Below are 20,459 nucleotides of genomic sequence, written 5' to 3'. Positions count from 1 at the left end.
CAACCCCATTGCACCATGAACTGGATGAGATTTTTAAGTTTCCCCCTTAAACATAAATGGAGTCCTGAAGGCCTATCCAACCTAGAAGAAGTCCCCACTGTGCCACCCGCTATAAACCAATGATCCCCGACCTTTGGCTCACAAGTTGCTGTGGAATTGCAACTTTTGACATGCACTGAGAGCAGCAAAGCATGCTGGGAGTTGTGAATCTGCATCTATTGTATTAGGGCTACCTATTCTTATAATTATTTATTTAGCAATGTAATGTGACTGTATGTATTCTTTAAGATTTCTACGTGTTGAGTTACCCCAGTAAGATGCTTTGTTCAAAACATAAAGCTGAATGAACTGCAGTACCAATTATGACCATTAAGGGGTGCTGTTCCATTGTCCACAGCGTATCTATGTACAATACCAAATATGGCCATTACGGCATGCTGTTTTATTGACTACAGCGTTATCTATGTGCAGTACCCATTATGACCATTGAGTGATGCCGTTCTATTGACTACAGCTATATCTATGTGCAGTACCGATTATGACCATTAAGTGATGCTGTTCTATTCACTACAGCTTTATCTATGTGCAGTACCGATTATGACCATTGAGTGATGCTGTTCTATTGACTACAGCTTTATCTATGTGCAGTACCGATTATGACCATTGAGTGATGCTGTTCTATTGACTACAGCTTTATGTGCAGTACCCATTATGACCCTTGAGTGATGCTGTTCTATTGACTACAGCTTTATCTATGTGCAGTACCCATTTTGACCATTGAGTGATGCTGTTCTATTGACTACAGCATTATCTATGTGCAGTACCGATTATGACCATTGAGTGATGCCGTTCTATTGACTACAGCTTTATCTTTGTGCAGTACCGATTATGACCATTGAGTGATGCCGTTCTATTGACTACAGCTTTATCTATGTGCAGTACCCATTTTGACCATTGAGTGATGCTGTTCCATTGACTACAGCTTTATCTATGTGCAGTACCGATTATGACCATTGAGTGATGCTGTTCTATTGACTACAGCTTTATCTATGTGCAGTACCGATTATGACCATTGAGTGATGCTGTTTATATAACTTCAGCTTTATCTATATGCAGCACCCATTATGGCCATTAAGGGATGTTGTTCCATTGACTACAGCTGTATCTATGTGCAGTACCCATTATGGCCATTGAGGGGTGCTCTTCCATTGCCTACACTTACACTGCATCTTCCATACTGAACTCTATGTAATATTTCTACAACCAGAACCATATTCAAGTCAAGGGAAGGACATAGAGGGACAGTCGGCTGTGATAAAGTAAGAACCTTAAAGGGGTTGTTCTTACCTAATAGATTGGGGTGGAGATCCTCATCTAATGGAAGAGAGACATGCAACCCAACAAGTAACATGTTCTTACCCCCTATTCTTCTATTCACAATTATGCAATCCTTTCAAGCAGCTGAAGTTTTGTGTCAAACTAAAGGACTTTAGAAGAAATTTTGCAGATTTTCCACTGATGTGCTGAAAATTGTTCCCAATTTCAAAACTGTAGCATTTTTTGGTGTCGGAAACATTGTGGATTTATTTCCCCCATTCACTATAATACATTTTACATATTGTTGTTGTCTTTAAATCTTACGCGCATAAATCAGCACTAAAATCAGCAGCGGAAAATCTGCAACAATTCTGCACCAAAATCAGCCCAATTTGCTAAAATTTTCTGTTGCAGGTTTTAGCATGAAAATGTTACAGATTTAATTTATCCCTATTTTATCTGCCTGTGGGCGTCATCTTAGGCTGTGTTCACACATTGCTTTGTTTTTTTTTGTTTTGTTTTTTTTGCAATGAATTTAAAAAGAATTGTGGCAAAAAACATCAGGGTTTAACACCAATTTAAAGGGGTACTCCGGTGGAAAACAATTCTTTTCAAATCAACTGGTGCCAGAAAGTTAAACAGATATTTAAATTACTTCTATATAAAAATCTTAATCTTTCCAGTACTTATCAGCTGCTGTATACTACAGAGGAAGTTGTGTAGTTCTTTCCGGTCTGATCACAGTGCTCTTTGATGTCATCTCTTATCATGTCAAGAACTGTCCGGAGGAGCAGAGGTTTGTTATGGAGATTTGCTTCTACTCTGGACAGTTCTTGACACGAACAGAGGTGTCAGCAGAGAGCACTGTGGTCAGACTGGTAAGAACTACACAACTTCATCTGGAGCATACATCAGCTGATAAGTACTGGAAGGATTAAGATTTTTTATATAGAAGTAATTTACAAATCCGTTTAACATTCTGGAACCAATTGATTTGAAATTTTTTTTTTCCACCGGAGTACCCCTTTAAGAAACTTCTAGCAGGGTTGCCAAGAAGAAAATGCTATATGTAAACAAGCAAGGTAAAAAAACAAAAAAAACATGCATAGACGTGAAATATTTCCTAAAACACAAAGAAACCCACCATCTCCCCCCCCCCCCCCCCCAACCATCTACATTAAGGAGTAATGTGATTGCGGAGAGCCGAGGCGGACCTGATGGAAAGTGAGAATAATAGTGGGTTTCAATCTCTCGTATGCCATCCGTCACTGTGCATTACCTGTCCCTCTGGCATGAATAGTGATTAAGTCCTGGTAAGATTCAGTCATACATAGCGCACATTATTATGGAAATGCGACATGTGTTTACATTACAATGCAGCAGCCACTTCACGGGTGTTTTTAATCTGACCATGAACCAGATACATTGCAGACAGAAGATAGCATCAATTTCAATAGACCCCTCGGAAAATTGTTCTAGGGTGCTGGTGGTGGAGGGATCGGGGGGGAATAATGCATAGAAGGCGAGAGAAAAACGTCATTATGGACTGGTAGAATCAGACATGACATTTATAGAAATACTGCCGTCACCAGTGATGAATAGAAAACAAGTAGATTCCAAGACAAATCTCCCTCAGGATCTGGATTCTACTCCATGAAAATCCATATTTATCGGCCTCAAGTGCTCATGTGCCTATATACATTCATCGTAAAGGTTGAAGGGTCCGAGGTCTCACACTTTGCTTGTTTGCATGTGTCCGTTGAATTCAGAGTTCCTTGAGGTGAGCATGGTCTCCTGCATTCGACTGCTCTTCTCTTGCCTATTTTCCGTCAGGTCGGCATCCTTGATGCCATTGCTTTTACGAAAGCAGAGAACCTTCTGAAAGCTCTGCTTGAAATTGTCCGACAGGAAGCCGTAGAGGATTGGGTTGGCGCAACTGTTGGCGTAGGACAGGATAACCACAAAGAAGTAAACGCCAACGTATGCCGGTTCCTCCGGGACAAAAAATGTTAGGTTGACTATGTTTAATATGTAGAAGGGAAGCCAACAAAACACAAAAACCGCCACGATGATGACCACCATTCTTGTGACTTTACGTTCTGATCTTCTACGTCTGGTGGATCCCACGCGAAGGCCTGAAGACTTCACCTTGATGACGATCAAAAGGTAGCAAAGGCAAATCACCAGTAAAGGTCCAAAGAAGCCCAAAACAGAGGTGTAGATTATGAATGCCGTAGACCAAATATTCACCGGCTCGGGCCAGTTGATGTTGCACGTGTGGAAGTCTTGTTGGACATCTGAGAAGATGACAACTGGTAGCACAACCAGAAAAGAAAATGTCCACACTGTGGCACTGATAAGTTTTGCCACTCGGGGTCTCCTCCACTTGGTTGATTTGATTGGATGGACCACTGCTAAATAGCGGTCAATGCTCATAACTGTAAGGCAGAAGATACTGGTAAACTGGTTTATACCATCCACCGTCAACACCAGTCTACAGAGAAAAGTTCCAAAGGGCCAATAGGAGATGGCATTTTGGGTGGCAAGGAAGGGTAGTCCTAACATAAAAAGAACATCTGCCACTGCCAGGTTCAAAATGTAGATGTTGGTAACTGTCTTCATCTTGGCATAACGGAGGACAACATAGATGACTAGAGTATTCCCACTGAGTCCAATGGCACAGACCAGCAAATAAATAAAAGGGATGAGGACAGAGCTTATCCTCGACATTGGTTCCTCCACCAATGTTTCATTACAAGTCACATTCTTGCATATGGTTATATTGGGGTCCCTCACCCAAGGCTCTATAGGAGAAGTGATTGGAAGAGATACGGGGTCCATGGTTACCTTCTTATGATCCTCTTCAAAGCAATGAGATCTGCAACATCACTGAAAAACAAGATAAATGTGACTGAACATGGGAACGACAAAATCAGTATATAACAAGGGCTTATAAATAAATATAATCCACCAGGTCACATATCTAATGAAATTCCTCCTGTACAAGTGTATTTAGCCATTGTTTAATTTCCCCTTATAAAAAAGAACATAACTACTATAATAATGCCTAACATATGCAGAAATATAACTCCTATAATGCTGCCCCCTATTTACAAGAATATAACTACTATAACACTGCTCCTATATACAAGAATATAACTACTATATACTGCCTCCTATATACAAGAATATAACTACTATAATACTGCTCCTATATACAAGAATATATCTACTATAATACTGTCTCCTATATACAAGAATATAACTACTATAATACTGCTCCTATATACAAGAATATAACTACTATAATACTGCTCCTATATACAAGAATATAGGTACTATAATACTGCTCCTATATACAAGAATATAACTACTATAATACTGCTCCTATATACAAGAATATAACTACTATAATACTGCCTCCTATATACAAGAATATAACTAATATAATACTGCTCCTATATACAAGAATATAACTACTATAATACTGTCTCCTATATACAAGAATATAACTACTATAATACTGCTCCTATATACAAGAATATAACTACTATAATACTGCTCCTATATACAAGAATATAACTACTATAATACTGCTCCTATATACAAGAATATAACTACTATAATACTGCTCCTATATACAAGAATATAACTACTATAATACTGCTCCTACTATAATACTGCTCCTATATACAAGAATATAACTACTATAATACTGCTCCTACTATAATACTGCTCCTATATACAAGAATATAACTACTATAATACTGCTCCTATATACAAGAATATAACTACTATAATACTGCTCCTACTATAATACTGCTCCTATATACAAGAATATAACTACTATAATACTGCTCCTATATACAAGAATATAACTACTATAATACTGCTCCTACTATAATACTGCTCCTATATACAAGAATATAACTACTATAATACTGCTCCTATATACAAGAATATAACTACTATAATACTGCTCCTATATACAAGAATATACCTACTATAATACTGCTCCTATATACAAGAATATAACTACTATAATACTGCTCCTATATACAAGAATATAACTACTATAATACTGCTCCTATATACAAGAATATAACTACTATAATACTGCTCCTATATACAAGAATATAACTACTATAATACTGCTCCTATATACAAGAATATAACTACTATAATACTGCTCCTATATACAAGAATTTAACTACTATAATACTGCTCCTATATACAAGAATGTAACTACTATAATACTGCTCCTATATACAAGAATATAACTACTATAATACTGCCTCCTATATACAAGAATATAACTACTATAATACTGCTCCTATATACAAGAATATAACTACTATAACACTGCTCCTTTCTTGACACAGTCCGCTCATGTTGCTGCTTTTATTAGAATACCATAGACGATGTATTTCATTAGGTAGCAGATGACTTTGTTACCCAGGCAGCATTGTGAGCAGTGAATATGAACATAACACAATCCCATCGCTGCGCTGTGATAAGTGGGAGCACCCCGGACGCCTGTTCTATTTTCCTTGCAGATACCTAAATCTGTATTCATGCTGTGAAACTGAACATCTGCCGGCTGAATCCTCCTTAGTAATATCTCCAGCAGACCGCAGACATGTATATATCAGTTGACCGCAGACCAGCGTCCGTAGATTCGGAGTCACAGGAGACGATTCATTTACTAGAGAAAATTCACTGCAGGAGAATGTGGGCAACAATTCCCAGTAAATATTAGTCTTGGAGTCATGTGACTGCCAGAAGAGTGCCCCCATATAGATAGCCAACAAAATATCACAATATATGGTGCCCATAGAGTTTTCCTAATAAACACAGAGAAGAGAGCTCCCATAAACAAGAGTAGAAGAAGGCCCCCCAGCCTAGTGCCTAGTAGAACACCTCCCTTCATACAGCCACAACATTAAAGGGGCACAGTGGAAAATATTATTATTATTTTTTTTTTTATGAACTGGTGCCAGAAAGTTAAACAGATTTGTAAGTTACTTCTATTTAAAAATCTTAATCCTTCCAGTACTTATCAGCTGCTGTATGTTCCACAGGAAGCTGTGTAGTTCTTTCCAGTCTGACCACAGTGCTCTCTGCTGACACCTCTGTCCATGTCAGGAACTGTCCAGAGCAGGAGAGGTTTGCTATGGGGATTTGCTTCTGGTGTGGACAGTTCCTGACACGGACATAGGTGTCAGCAGAGAGAACTGTGGTCAGACTGGAAAGAACTACACAACTTCTTGTGGAGCATACAGCAGCTGATCAGTACTGGAAGGATTAAGATTTTTAAAATAGAAGTAATTTACAAATCTGTGTAACTTTCTGGCACCAGTTGATTTAAAGAAAAATGTTTTCCAGTGGAGTACCCCTTTAAGTATCAGGGAACCAGGACGTGAATTTTAGTTGTTTGATTGAATTTACTGTGTACATATTGATCGATCTATTCTAAGGAGACTTCCAGACAGCTTGGGAAGATAGTGGAAACTTCACTTTTTTTCTAATTTAAAGGGGTACTCCAGTGAAAAACTTTTTCTTAAATCAACTGGTGTCAGAAAGTTAAACAGATGTGTAAATTACTTCTATTAAAAAAATCTTAATCCTTCCAGTACTTATTAGCTGCTGAATACTACAGAGGAAATTATTTTCTTTTTGGAACACGGAGCTCTCTGCTGAATCACGAGCACAGTGCTCTCTGCTGACATCTCTGCCCATTTTAAGAACTGTCCAGAGTAGAAGAAAATCCCCATAGCAAACAAATGCTGCTCTGGACAGTTCCTAAAATGGACAGAGGTGTCAGCAGAGAGCACTGTGCTTGTGATGTCAACAGAGAGCTCTGTGTTCCAAAAAGAAAATAATTTCCTCTGTAGTATTCAGCAGCTAATAAGTACTGTAAGGATTAAGATTTTTTAATAGAAGTATGTTACAAATCTGTTTAACTTTCTGTTTAACCAGTTCATAAAAAAAAAAAAAAAATAGTTTTCCAGGGGAGTACCCCATTAATTTTGTTGAAACATGGGTTTAGCCAGTCCAACAAGGCCTAGACCTAGGGCAGAACTTTATCAAGGGGGCGGCAGCTGGGAACAGGATTATTATTATTATTATTATTATATATTTTTCAATATTTAGCTGCTGCCACAAACTTCAGACAACTCACTCCCCGGAAGGGGAGGGGGCAGGGGAGGAGTACTGATGACACTGTGACAGCCGTCTGATGACAATAGATAGCCGCAACAGCCCATGACAATAGATAGCCGCAACAGCGCATGACAATAGATAGCCGCAACAGCGCATTTTTAAAAATAAATTATTTTAATTTCACCCTGATGTTGTAAGGACTCTTATTTTATTATTTTAAAGTGTTACTTAGTAAGAATTAGTAAAAAATTTTTTTTTTAAATGCCTAAATCAGTGTAGTAATGTGCCCAAAGACCTGTATGTATATTAATATGCATGTGCTAATATGTAAAATACCTTTTGATCTATGTATATCTGTGATAAGTCTTCTGAATTCCATTCAGAGTCTGGGGGTGTTTCCCCTGGAGCATGATGAGCTTCTCTCCTTCCCCTCCCCTCTCCCCTTTCATGAGGTCTGCACAAACATTTTTACTTTTGCAAAGGATATTAGCTGAATGCATGCTGTATATAACTATTGCAACCATGTGACATTATATGGTGCAAGGACAGAAGAAAAACCTGCCAAAAAACTAAGGTTTTTGCATTTCCACAGCTTTGTAACCAAAGTGCATGCTTTTTATAGCCTTAAAGCCGCCATGTGGAACCTATATGATGCAAATACATAAGAAATAAGATCGTAAAGTGACCAAAGAGAAACCATTTTGCATATAAATAATAGTTTAGCACCTTGTATTGCTTGTAACTCTGCATGGGAATGCTTCTCTTCTTAAAGACTGCAAGCTGTCTGGATCTTGTCTGTGCTCTGAGGCACAGCATGGAGATAACCACACCTCCCTCCCCCTCCCCTCAGAGATTTTGGTCCTTTAAAAAAAATAAAAAATAAAGGACCAAAAGGCTGAATTTTCTAGGTACGTTTGTAGAAGAGGCCCCTAGTGGGCATTTTTTAAACCTGTTTTTCAAATCTTCAAATCTTCAGAAATCAAATTGTTTAATAAAGTATATTAGGAAAATGCTTAATTTTTAAGGAAGTATTACATGGAAAAAGTTGTTTCTAATGACAGTAACACTTTGAAGAACAGGTGCATCATTTTAAATAGTACACAAAATAACAAAATCTACAAATTGGCACTCAATATCAGTGTTCAATGTGCAGAGGAAAAGTGGGGCCCAAAGAAAAAAGGGTGGAGCAAAAAGAGGAAAGGGTGAGGCATAAAGGAGGAAGGTGGGGCCCAAGGAGGAAAGGGTGGGGTATATAGGAGGAAGGTGGGGCCCAAGGAGGAAAGGGTGGGGTATATAGGAGGAAGGTGGGGCCCAAGGAGGAAAGGGTGGGGTATATAGGAGGAAGGTGGGGCCCAAGGAGGAAAGGGTGGGGTATATAGGAGGAAGGTGGGGCCCAAGGAGGAAAAAGTGGAGCATACAGAAGGAAGATGGGGACCAAAGAGGAAAGGGTAGAGTATGAAAGAGAAAGGTGGGGCCCAAAGAGGAAAGGGAATGGGCATAAAGGAGGAAAGTGGGGCCCAAAGATGAAAGGGTAGGGCATAAAGGAGGAAGGTGGGCCCCGAAAGAGGGAAGGGTGGAGCATAAAGAAGGAAGGTGGAGTCTCAAGACAAATGGGTGGAGTACAAATAAGAAAGGTGGTGCCCACCAAGAAATAAGGGTCCAGCATAAAGAAGAAATGTGGGGCCAAAAGAGGAAAGGGTAGAGCATAAAGGAGGAAGGTGGGGCACAAACTAGGAAAGGATGGAGCAATAAAGGGGTATTCCAGAATGTTTTTTATTTGACAGGGGCTGTAAAGTTCGTGTAGTACATAATATAGTGTCTGTTTCTGTGTGTGACGGTTTTCTCACAATTCTTCTGTGATTTTCACCCCAATATTTATTTTTAACACCATACAAAATGACTGTTGTCTCAGATTTTTCCCAGCTTGCAATGTGGCCGAGACCTGACATCACTAGTCAGCTGATCACAGGGAGCCTGTCTGCTTCAATGGGTGGAGGGATCACTTGGTGGGAGAGAGAACAATCTGCAACTAATGCAACAGCTGTAGGCACCCTGATTGAAAACCACAGGTCTTTTGTTTCAAAAGGTGGAGTGGCTGATGTGTGAGAGGGAGGAAAATGGAATTGTGGGATTTGTAGTCAAAGAAACATAAGTCAAACAGGAAATACAAGTTCACAAAAAGCTAGCCACAGTGTTTTGGTAATCTCACAACATAGCCATTTAGCCCCAAGACAAGCGCAGATCCTTCCTAATCATGTCCATTACTGTCTGCCAGGTACATACTAAAATCACCTTATGGTGGAGAAACCCTTTAAGAAGGAAGTTGGGGCTCAAGGAGGAAAGGGTGGAACATAAAGGAGGAAGGTGGGGCCCAAAGAGAGAAGAGTGGGGAATAAAGGAACAAGGTGGGACAAAAAGGAAGGAAAAAAAGAGGAAGGGGTGAATTTTATAGATTAAGTGGTGGGTCTCAAAGAGAAAAAAGGAGGATCTTGATAAGAAGGGGAGGGCAAATTTAGATTATCTTATCCAGGACAGCACCAAACCTAAATACACCACATGGCTTTAGTCTGTCAATGTGCTGCCCATTGTGTTGGATTGTCAATACAACCCTCTTCTCTATATACTGCTATATACTACTATTTACACCGCAGGAGAAATGCTAGCACAGGCTTCCAGTATCCGTATACACTGCTATATACTACTATATACACCGCAGGAGAAATGCTAGCACAGGCTTCCAGTATCCGTATACACTGCTATATACTACTATATACACCGCAGGAGAAATGCTAGCACAGGCTTCCAGTATCCGTATACACTGCTATATACTACTATATACACCGCAGGAGAAATGCTAGTACAGGCTTCCAGTATCTGTATACACTGCTATATACTACTATATACACCGCAGGAGAAATGCTAGCACAGGCTTCCAGTATCCGTATATACTGCTATATACTACTATATACACCGCATGAGAAATGCTAGCACAGGATTCCAGTATCCGTATACACTGCTGTATACTACTATATACACAGCAGGAGAAATGCTAGCACAGGCTTCTAGTATACGTATACACTGCTATATACTACTATATACACCGCAGGAGAAATGCTAGCACAGTCTTCCAGTATCTGTATACACTGTTGTATACTACTATATACACCGCAGGAGAAATGCTAGCACAGGATTCCAGTATCCGTATACACTGCTATATACTACTATATACACCGCAGGAGAAATGCTAGCACAGGCTTCCAGTATCTGTATACACTGCTATATACTACTATATGCACCGCAGGAGAAATGCTAGCACAGGATTCCAGTATCCGTATACACTGCTATATACTACTATATACACCGCAGGAGAAATGCTAGCACAGGATTCCAGTATCCGTATACACTGCTATATACTACTATATACACTGCAGGAGAAATGCCAGCACAGGCTTCCAGTATCCGTAGTTTCAGGTGCTGCACATCTCGTATCTTCACAGCATAGACAATTGCCCTCAGAGGACCCCAAAGACAAAAGTCTAAGGGGGTCAGATCGGGAGACCTTGGGGGCCATTCAACTGACCCACGACGACCAATCCACTTTCCAGGAAACTGTTCATCTAGGAATGCTCGGACCTGACACCCATAATGTGGAGGTCACCATCTTGCTGGAAAAACTTAGGGAACGTGCAGCTTCAGTGCATAAAGAGGGAAACACATCAAAGTGGATTGGTCATCGTGGGCCAGTTGAATGGCCTCCAAGGTCTCCCGATCTGACCCCCTTAGACTTTTATCTTTGAGGTCATCTGAGGGCAATTGTCTATGCTGTGAAGATACGAGATGTGCAGCACCTGAAACTACGGATACTGGAAGCCTGTGCTAGCATTTCTCCTGCGGTGTATATAGTAGTATATAGCAGTGTATACGGATACTGGAAGCCTGTGCTAGCATTTCTCCTGCGGTGTATATAGCAGTATATAGCAGTGTATACGGATACTGGAAGCCCGTGCTAGCATTTCTCCTGCGGTGTATATAGTAGTATATAGCAGTATATAGAGAAGAGGGTTGCATTGACAATCCAACACAATGGGCAGCACATTGAACACATTTTATAAGTGGTCAGAAACTTGTAAATAACTCATGAAAGAATAAAGTTACATTAAAACCAAGCACATCATTGTTTTTCTTGTGAAATTCCCAATAAGTTTGATGTGTCACATGACCCTCTTCCTATTGAAAAAACACAAAATGGCCGACTTCAAAATGGCCGCCATGATCACCACCCATCTTGAAAAGTTCCCCCCCTCACATATACTAATGTTGCACAAACAGGAAGTTAATAACCAACCATTCCCATTTTATAAAGGTGTATCCATGTAAATGGCCCACCCTGTATATTGATGTCCACTGTTGACTCTCTCCATCACTGTTAAATAATAAATTGTACACCCCTGCCACGCCCTAGGCAGCTGCCTACGCCACCGACCCCTCTTTCCAGCCCTTTACATATATTGGGTAAATAATAGCTTTTCCTACCGGATACAATGCTACAAAAAAGACCTTATTCAACCCAAACGTTAATCAGCTCGAAATTTCCTTTTCGGCACTGCTTCATGGAGGAGAAGAATCGCCGCGTAAGGGTTTCTCGGTTGCGCCGCTCTTATACTGGTAACATAGTAACATGAATGGATAGCTTCATATCAAAGCCTGTTTCCACCCAGTGTGGGACTATTCGACTGCCTATAATTACTACTACCCAGCTCGCCCGCCTACTGCTCGGCTTACAGCGTGTCCTGCCAACTCATTACGAGCCGCGTTCTATCATTATTCCCACTCACTTTCCTATCTGCGGGGGATGGAGAGGGGGGTGGGGCACAAATTTTTCAAACTCATCTCTGTAGTATAATAAAAGGATCTGCAGTATGTGCTCATAGCTGGGGACAAAAATGTACCATTTTGGGACCATGGACCCTTTTTTGGCCAAGTTCCGGTATCTCTTGGCTTGGGCAGATTTTATATCTAGGCCCTAGGTCTCCAAACAGTGGACCACCAGATAATACAAAACTACAACTCCCAGCATGCCTGGACAGCCAACGGCTGTCCGGGCATGCTGGGAGTCGTAGCTTTGCACTATCTGGAGGTGCACAGTTTGGAGACCACTGGTTATCCATTTCTATGGGGCAAGAGAAGTGAGAAACCCCTTGGGTGCTCTGCAGGGGTGGGTGTTTATATTTGTTACCTTTAACTCCTTGACCTGCCCTGAAGTTCTTTTTTGTCCACAACTTATTCCCAGTATCTAGACAACCTCAGCCTTCTTCATTTTCCTCATTTAGTAAACCAAAAAAAGCCTAAAGTAATAGAGGAGGCCCCTTGTTCAAGAACCTCATCTCTTGGCCAGAGTGGAGATTGGCTAAGAGATGCAGGACCTGGTGATCCATTGGTGTGAATGGGCACAGTGTAATGCTTCAATTCCCCTGTAGAGGTGCTGCAGGGAAATGGAACACTTACTTCCAGGTTTTCCTGCATAATACAGATAATCGCTAAGGTCCCAAGCAGAGGGCACTAAGATCTGTCAAGGGACGCTCCTGACAAATAGGAACTGTATGGTAACTGGTAAATGGAAAGAGCTGCCGGAAATTTCATAGAGCAGCAGGAAATGCTAGTAGAATGCTTGGATGTATAGGGAGAGGTATTAGCAGTAGAAAGAGGGGAAATGCTCATGGGTGTTTAGGGATATGTATTATCAGTAGATAGAGAAGTGCTCATGGGTGTATACGGAGAGATATTAGCAGTAGAGGATAGTGCTCATAGGCGTACAGGGAGAGGTATTAGCAGTAGAATGAGGGAAGTGCTCATGCGTGTATAGGGAGAGGTATAAGCAGTAGAGGGGGAAGTGCTCATTGGTATATAGGGATAGGTATTAGCAGTAGAAAGAGGGAAGTGCTCATGGGTGTATAGGGAGAGGTATTAGCAGTAGAGAGGGAAGTGCTCATTGGTATATAGGGATAGGTATTAGCAGTAGAAAGAGGGAAGTGCTCATGGGTGTATAGGGAGAGGTATTAGCAGTAGAGAGGGTAGTGCTCATGTGTGTATAGGGACAGGTATTAGCAGTAGAGAGGGAAGTGCTCATGGGTGTATGGGGAGAGGGATTAGCAGTAGAGGGAAGTGCTAATGGGTGTATAGTGAGAGGTGTTAGCAGTAGAGAGGGAAGTGCTCATGGGTATATTGGGAGAGGTGTTAGCAGAAGAGAGGGAAGTGCTAATGGGTGTATAGGAAGAGGTATTAGCAGTAGAGAGGGAAGTGCTCATTGGTGGATAGGGAGAGGTGTTAGCAGTAGAGAGGGAAGTGCTCATGGTGTATAGGAAGAGGTATTTGCTGTAGAGAGGGAAGTGATCATTGGTGTATAGGGAGAGGTGTTAGCAGTAGAGAGGGAAGTGCTCATGGTGTATAGGAAGAGGTATTTGCTGTAGAGAGGGAAGTGCTCATGGGTGTATAGGAAGAGGTATTAGCAGTAGAAAGAGGGAAGTGCTCATGCCATGTCAAGGTTTATCTTTGTTGGAGTGATTATGGGAAACTACCTTGTTTCCAAGGGTGGACATCACATTAAGACGTTTATGGAGGCCACTGAGGAAAATAACCCACTATACAAAGATCCTACTTTCTTTCCAATTGGTGGAGTGACTACACCAGACTTATCCCCTACAAAGGGTTACATAGTGGTATCACAAGAGTTGCACATAGTGGGAAACTACCTTGTATCTAAGGGTGGACATCACATGGGTAGGGATATGGAGCCCACTGAGAAGAAGACCCAACATGGTAGTCTACATACAAAAACCATATTTATCCAGATCACCTTGGGTCCTTCTAACCTCAAGGTCCTGGCCTCTGCCGGGCCTCACCCAAAGCTGTCACCGGCCCTTTCTACCGTCCACAAGTATTTTCTTGCTCTTGGAAGCTCAAGAAGGGATTATTAAAACTAATGGAAAAAGAAGGCGGGAGAAAAGGACGTCTAATATTAGATCTGCTTAGGTAATTCTGGTAAGTGAGCGCACTTCTTTTTCAAGGAATTGTCCATTTGCTCATGAAGTGTAATGATAGCATGGAAGAGAACCTATAAATATTACCGGGAGAGCTTTCAAATGGAATAATTGCAAAGTAGTGATATCCTCTAATGTAAAAGCATGCTTCAGCGCACTCCGCCAGCGAGGGTTCAAAGAGCGAACAATCAGCCGGGCACCGGGACAATGGGACGGCTGAAGCCGAAGCTCGGGAACAGGCGGATTATTAAGAAGACATTACACTCCATAGGCTTCTTGTTTGCACAAGTACACACAATGCTCCCCTTTACTGCCTGTCACAGCTACACAATGAAGACGTGAAAGGCAACTCCACTCGAAATGCGTAAATCCTCTAAGGCTGTATTTATAGATCTTTGGTTTACGGTCGTGTGCAGCTGCTTTAACCATTTCATGACTCATCTCATTCATTCTGACCATGCACTAGCTATGCTTATTCTCATACGTGATGGTTTTGTGGTGGTCACAGCTCCTCCGCTAGACTTGACCCCCGACCTCTTTGTTTGCTAACATTGCAGGTTCCATTATAAAACTGAGTAAAGCGATGCCGCCCCTGCTATTGTGCATCCGACCATGGCCCCTATGTTCCTTTCTAATTCAAAGGCCCCCTACTATTAAATGAAATACAAAACTCAACAACAGTGGATTCAAATGATTGGCGCCCTGCCACGCTGAATACCATTTTCCCACTCTAAATACCATTTTTCTCTCATTCTTAAATGGGTACTCTGATTAAACTTAATTTTTTTAATTAAAAAGATTATGCCAAAAATAAATATCTCTCTAATATATGTTAATTAAAAAAAAAACTTGTTTTCACTGTTTTTTTTACATTAGAAAACCTGGCCACTAGGTGTCACCCTATATGGCTCAGGAATCCTTCCCCCCCCCCCCCCTCACGTTGAGCACGCCAGGCAGCATGGTCCAGCGTGGTCCGAAATGCTCGTCCTCAGCTCGCTCTCTGTCTGTATATGAAGCAGGCAGAGAGCGAGCACAGTGCTCATGTAATGTAATTTAAATATCCCCGCCCCCAGCATTTCCCTCTTCTCAGTTCAGCTTGTGTGTGCGCGGCGCCTGTAATTTAAATATCCCCGCCCCCTGCATCTCCCTCTTCTCAGTTCAGCTTGTGTGTGCGTGGCGCCTGTAATTTTAATATCCCCACCTCCTGCATCTCCCTCTTCCCAGTGCAGGGGGCCGGGCGGAAGCCGGCCGGCCAGGCCTCAGATGACGTTGTGCCTGCCGGGCCACGCCCACTCCCTGCCCTCCGCAGAGAGCTCAACACTGAAGAGGCTATATAAAAGGTATTTTAATGGGGTTTTAGAAAAAAATAAATACAGGGATAGAAGTAGTTAGTGTCAGGGACAGATGGGGAGGGGGATTAGGGAAAGTTCAGTTAATGATAGCTACTCTTTAAAGGTTGACAAAACCAGACTACTAACCCTTTAAAGGGGTACTTCACCCCTAGACATCTTATCCCTTATCCCCAGTGGCGGGACTTCCGCAATCTCGGCTGCGGCACCCCAGACATCTGGTGCACGAAACGAACTTTGCTCCGTGCCGAATGACTGGTGATGCAGGGCGAAGGCTTGTGATGTCACGCCCGTGCCCCCTCAATGCAAGTCTATGGGAGGGGGCGTGATGGCTGCCACGCCCCCTCCCATAGACTTGCATTAAGAGGGTGTGGCTGTGACATCACAAGCAGTCCGTGACGTCACAAGCTTAGGGCGCTGCACCCGAAGCTCTAAACGAATGCTGGGTGCAGCAGGGAGATCACCCCCCCCCCCCCCCTTTGGATAGGGGATAAGATCTCTAGGGGCGGAGTACCCCTTTAAAAGGATCAACCACTTTTTACAATCTCTCTGTGAAACAAACTCACCTGGTCACAGGTCGATACTTTTCTGGGTCTCCCAATGATCAGCTGCAACCTGGCAGCAACTGTGCAATTTCCCTGCAGCTTCCCCGGAGGCGAAATAAGGCATTACACATTGAAAAAAAAAACAATGGACCATGTGTGAAACATGCGGAGTCACACTTAGAAGTTGTAAGCAGGAATCCCCCCTCTACTTACTCAGAACGCCCTAATAATGTATTTTCTAAGCTAAAAAATAACCCTTTTAAGTCAACAACTTCAATGACTGTAATTCCTCTTCAAATGTCCTTAACAGCTGTAAATCCGCCCTAAACCTCTTCACCCTTAGCTGGAGGAGGGATAAAGATTACAAACTCTTGTAAAGTTTCTTCACTTCACTTTTGCTGCCCAGAGTGACAGGTGGACATCACTATTGTCTCCAGCGCTCGGAGGTGAAGGTTTTACAATAATCACATCCTGGGGCGTAACGTACGTTGCATTGTGTGCGGAGCTCCATAGTGACTGCTCCGATCTGCTCAAAACCGACAATTAGACTATTATAGACACGACTCTCAACAATACAACCAATGGACCTTTTTTTTTCTTTTCTTGGAACTTTTTGAAAACTGTACGAAAATATCCAAAAATTCTACACCAAAAATTCACATTATTTTCACCTTCTAATGTAGAAAATACCTTAGCACTAGATGTGTTGGGGCTCTGGGTAAGAGGAGAAGCAATATGGACAAGGAAAACTGCTCGGTCAATTTTTTTGTTTAGGAATGTTCTCTTATTTATTTGCTTACATTATGTTGCCTGTGGAGAGAGGAGGAGCTATGCTTGTTCACAGCACCCACAGGGAATGAGTATAGGACCAACCTGATCTGGGGTTACCCCTTACTCTAAGGACTCCATCATTGTACCCTGAAATTGTGTTCCATCTGGAAGAAGCAACTGTGAAATTTCCCTGCAGCTCCCCCAGAGCCAAAATGAGGCATTACACAATGGAAATCAATGGATCGTGCATGGAATATCTGTAATCGACATGACTCACAGCCAATATTTGCAATAGACCTTTTTGAAGCTATGCGAAAAAATTCAAAATTCACCTGCTTTCCACTTTCCAATGGTAAAAAATACGTTAGGACTAGATATTTTGGGGCCACGAGTAAAGATACTGAAGGGGCCACAAACTTTTTAGGAACCCTCTTTCGCTTGTTTGCTCACATTGTGCTGCTTGTGGAGAGAGGTGGTTCATAGCACCAATAGGGAAACAACTACAGGGCTAACCTGCTCTGGGGTTAACCCCTTCTCTAAGGACCCAATCACAGTGCTCTATAACTATGCACCGTCTTCTGTATAAATATCATTCGCAGTGCATCTATGTTCATTGGGGGTTTTCCCCTCTTCCTCCTCGTCAATGTTTCAAGTCAAGAAGGGAAAAAATGATTAACAAAAATGTGACAAAAATAGTTATTTTATTATTTTTGCTCAGTCTCTATTTTTGATGGAGTTCCCCTTTAAGTATATTGACATTTATAGGATACCAAGACCAGTGCTTTTTCTATTTCTCATCCTGGACTCTCTCTCTCTGCTATCACCAAACAATAAATATCATCTCTGCTTTATAGACGCTTTTCTAGGAATCAATGTGTGGATCTGAGACTCCGATAATCATCTGAACGCTATGTGATGTTATAGTTGGCAACACTCTGCCCTCTAGTGGCCATTACCTGTATGTGCTTCACAGAAAATCTTGTTCTCTTTATGTAGACATGAAGGCTTTGTGAAATGTATAGATGGAAAGTGAATTGTAAACTTTTCCCTTTTGACTAATTGTAGGAAGTTTATGAAATTGTTATCTCTTAATCCACTTAACCCCATCTATGGGACCATCAATGATCTCAAATGCCAGGGTTATTTCTCATTTACAAGGTGTCATACATACAGTGGGGCAGCAGTTTACACATAGAACTGGGGGAGGTGTATAACTAATGTACAGTGCGGCAAAAGATTATTTTGTCAGCCACCAATTGTGCAAGTTCTCCCACTTAAAAAGATGAGAGAGGCTGTAATTTTTATCATAGGTATGATAGGCTCTCACAGACCTGTAACTTCTTCTTTAAGGGTCTCCTCTGTCCTCCACTCATTACCTGTATTAATGGCTCCTGTTTGAACTTGTTATCAGTATAAAAGACACCTGTCCACAACCTCAAACAGTCACACTCCAAACTCCACTATGGCCAAGACAAAAGAGCTGTCGAAGGACACCAGAAACAAAATTGTAGACCTGCACCAGGCTGGGAAGACTGAATCTGCAATAGGCAAGCAGCTTGGTGTGAAGAAATCCACTGTGGGAGCAATTATTAGAAAATGGAAGACATACAAGATCACTGATAATCTCCATCGATCTGGGGCTCCACGCAAGATCTCACCCGTGGTGTCAAAACGATCACAAGAACAGTGAGCAAAAATCCCAGAACCCCACAGGGGACCTAGTGAATGACCTGCAGAGAGCTGGGACCAAAGTAACAAAGGCTACAATCAGTAACACACTATGCCGCCAGGGAGTCAAATCATGTAGTGCCAGACGTGTCCCCCTGCTTAAGCCAGTACATGTCCGGGCCTGTCTGAAGTTTGCTAGAGAGCATTTGGATGATCCAGAAGAGTATTTGGAGAATGTCATATGGTCAGATGAAACCAAAGTAGAACTTTTTGGTTAAAAACTCAACTCATTGGGGTTTATTAACTAACGTGATCCCAACTCTTTATTGTCAGGATTTGCGCCCGAATTGTGTTGCACGTTCCATGCGGCACAATTTGCCACCAAAAAAACCAAAACCCTCCATTTTACAAGAAAAACCCCAAAAAGGGTCGTGGCAATGGGAGAAAGTGGGCGTGGCCACTGAGACTGTGGGCGTGGCCCAACAGAAGGAGCATGGCCCCAACAGTTTTGAAAAATCCCAACATATTTACTAAGGTTTCCAAAGAAAATGGGGTGGATTTGATCTGAGGAAAACCCCACAGATCAGAACAGTTGTAAAAAAAAAAGCAAAGTGTAGGGAAAGTGCAAAATGTAAGGAAACCTTAGTAAATACCTTGGGAAAATACCTGTCGGGAATCAAAATCCACAAAGAAAACCCTATTGTGTTTGGAGGAGAAAGAATGCTGAGTTGCTTCCAAAGAACACCATACCTACTGTGAAGCCTGAGGGTGGAAACTTCATGTTTTGGGGCTGTTTTTCTGCTAAGGGACCAGGATGACTGATCCGTGTAAAGGAAAGAATGAATGGGGCCATGTATTGTGAGATTTTGAGTGAAAACCTTCCATCAGCAAGGGCATTGAAGATGAAACGTGGCTGGGTCTTTCATCATGACAATGATTCCAAACACTCTGCCTGGGCAACGAAGGGGTGGCTTTGTAAGAAGCATTTCAAGGTCCTGGAGTGGCCTAGCCAGTCTCCAGATCTCAACCCCACAGAAAACCTTTGGAGGGAGTTAAAAGTCTGTGTTGTATAGTGACAGCCCCAAAACATCACTGCTCTAGAGGAGATCTGCATAGAGGAATGGGCCAAAATACCAGCAACAGTGTGTGAAAACCTTGTGAAGACTTACAGAAAACGTGTGACCTCTGTCATTGCCAACAAAGGGTATATAGCAAAGTATTGAGATGAACTTTTGTTATTGACCAAATACTTATTTTCCACCATAATTTGCTAATAGATTCTTTAAAAATCAGACAATGTGATTTTATGGATTTTTTTTTCTCATTCTGTCTCTCATAGTTGAGGTTATAACCTATGATGATAATTACAGCCTCTCATCTTTATAAGGGGGAGAACTTGCACAATTGGTGGCTGACTAAATACTTTTTTGCCCCACTGTACGCTGTAACCTCTGTAGGTCAGTGATTGTACCAACTACAGAGCTCCATTCTATGAGATTGTATCACACATGTTAAGCTTAGATACACCAGATACACATCTCCAGTGGAGATTTATGAAAACCTGTCCAGAGGAAAAGTTGCCCAGTTGCCCATAGCAGCCAATCAGATCA

At 41.7% G+C, this 20,459-nt stretch overlaps 1 protein-coding gene across 5 annotated transcripts in view; it reads right to left on the bottom strand.

Moving 5' to 3' along the window:
• Window positions 1–2,269: 2,269 nt before the first annotated feature.
• SSTR5 (somatostatin receptor 5) overlaps window positions 2,270–20,459 on the bottom strand; it is a 31,211-nt gene continuing 13,021 nt past the window's right edge. For 3 of the 5 annotated variants that reach the window (XM_056535493.1, XM_056535494.1, XM_056535495.1), the window contains exon 2: window positions 2,270–4,206. In XM_056535493.1, coding sequence (XP_056391468.1) covers window positions 3,049–4,158 — 1,110 coding nt within the window. In that variant the 5' untranslated portion in view covers window positions 4,159–4,206 and the 3' untranslated portion in view covers window positions 2,270–3,048. Of the gene's footprint in view, window positions 4,207–12,012; window positions 12,037–15,717; window positions 15,741–20,459 lie in introns of those variants that run through there. The other 2 variants (XM_056535496.1, XM_056535497.1) reach the window with 2 other exon arrangements.

This window comes from Hyla sarda, chromosome 8, assembly GCF_029499605.1.
Source record: "Hyla sarda isolate aHylSar1 chromosome 8, aHylSar1.hap1, whole genome shotgun sequence".
NCBI lineage: Eukaryota > Metazoa > Chordata > Amphibia > Anura > Hylidae > Hyla > Hyla sarda.
The sequence above is the reverse complement of the archived record's forward strand: the minus strand, read 5'-3'. Positions and strand labels throughout refer to the sequence as shown.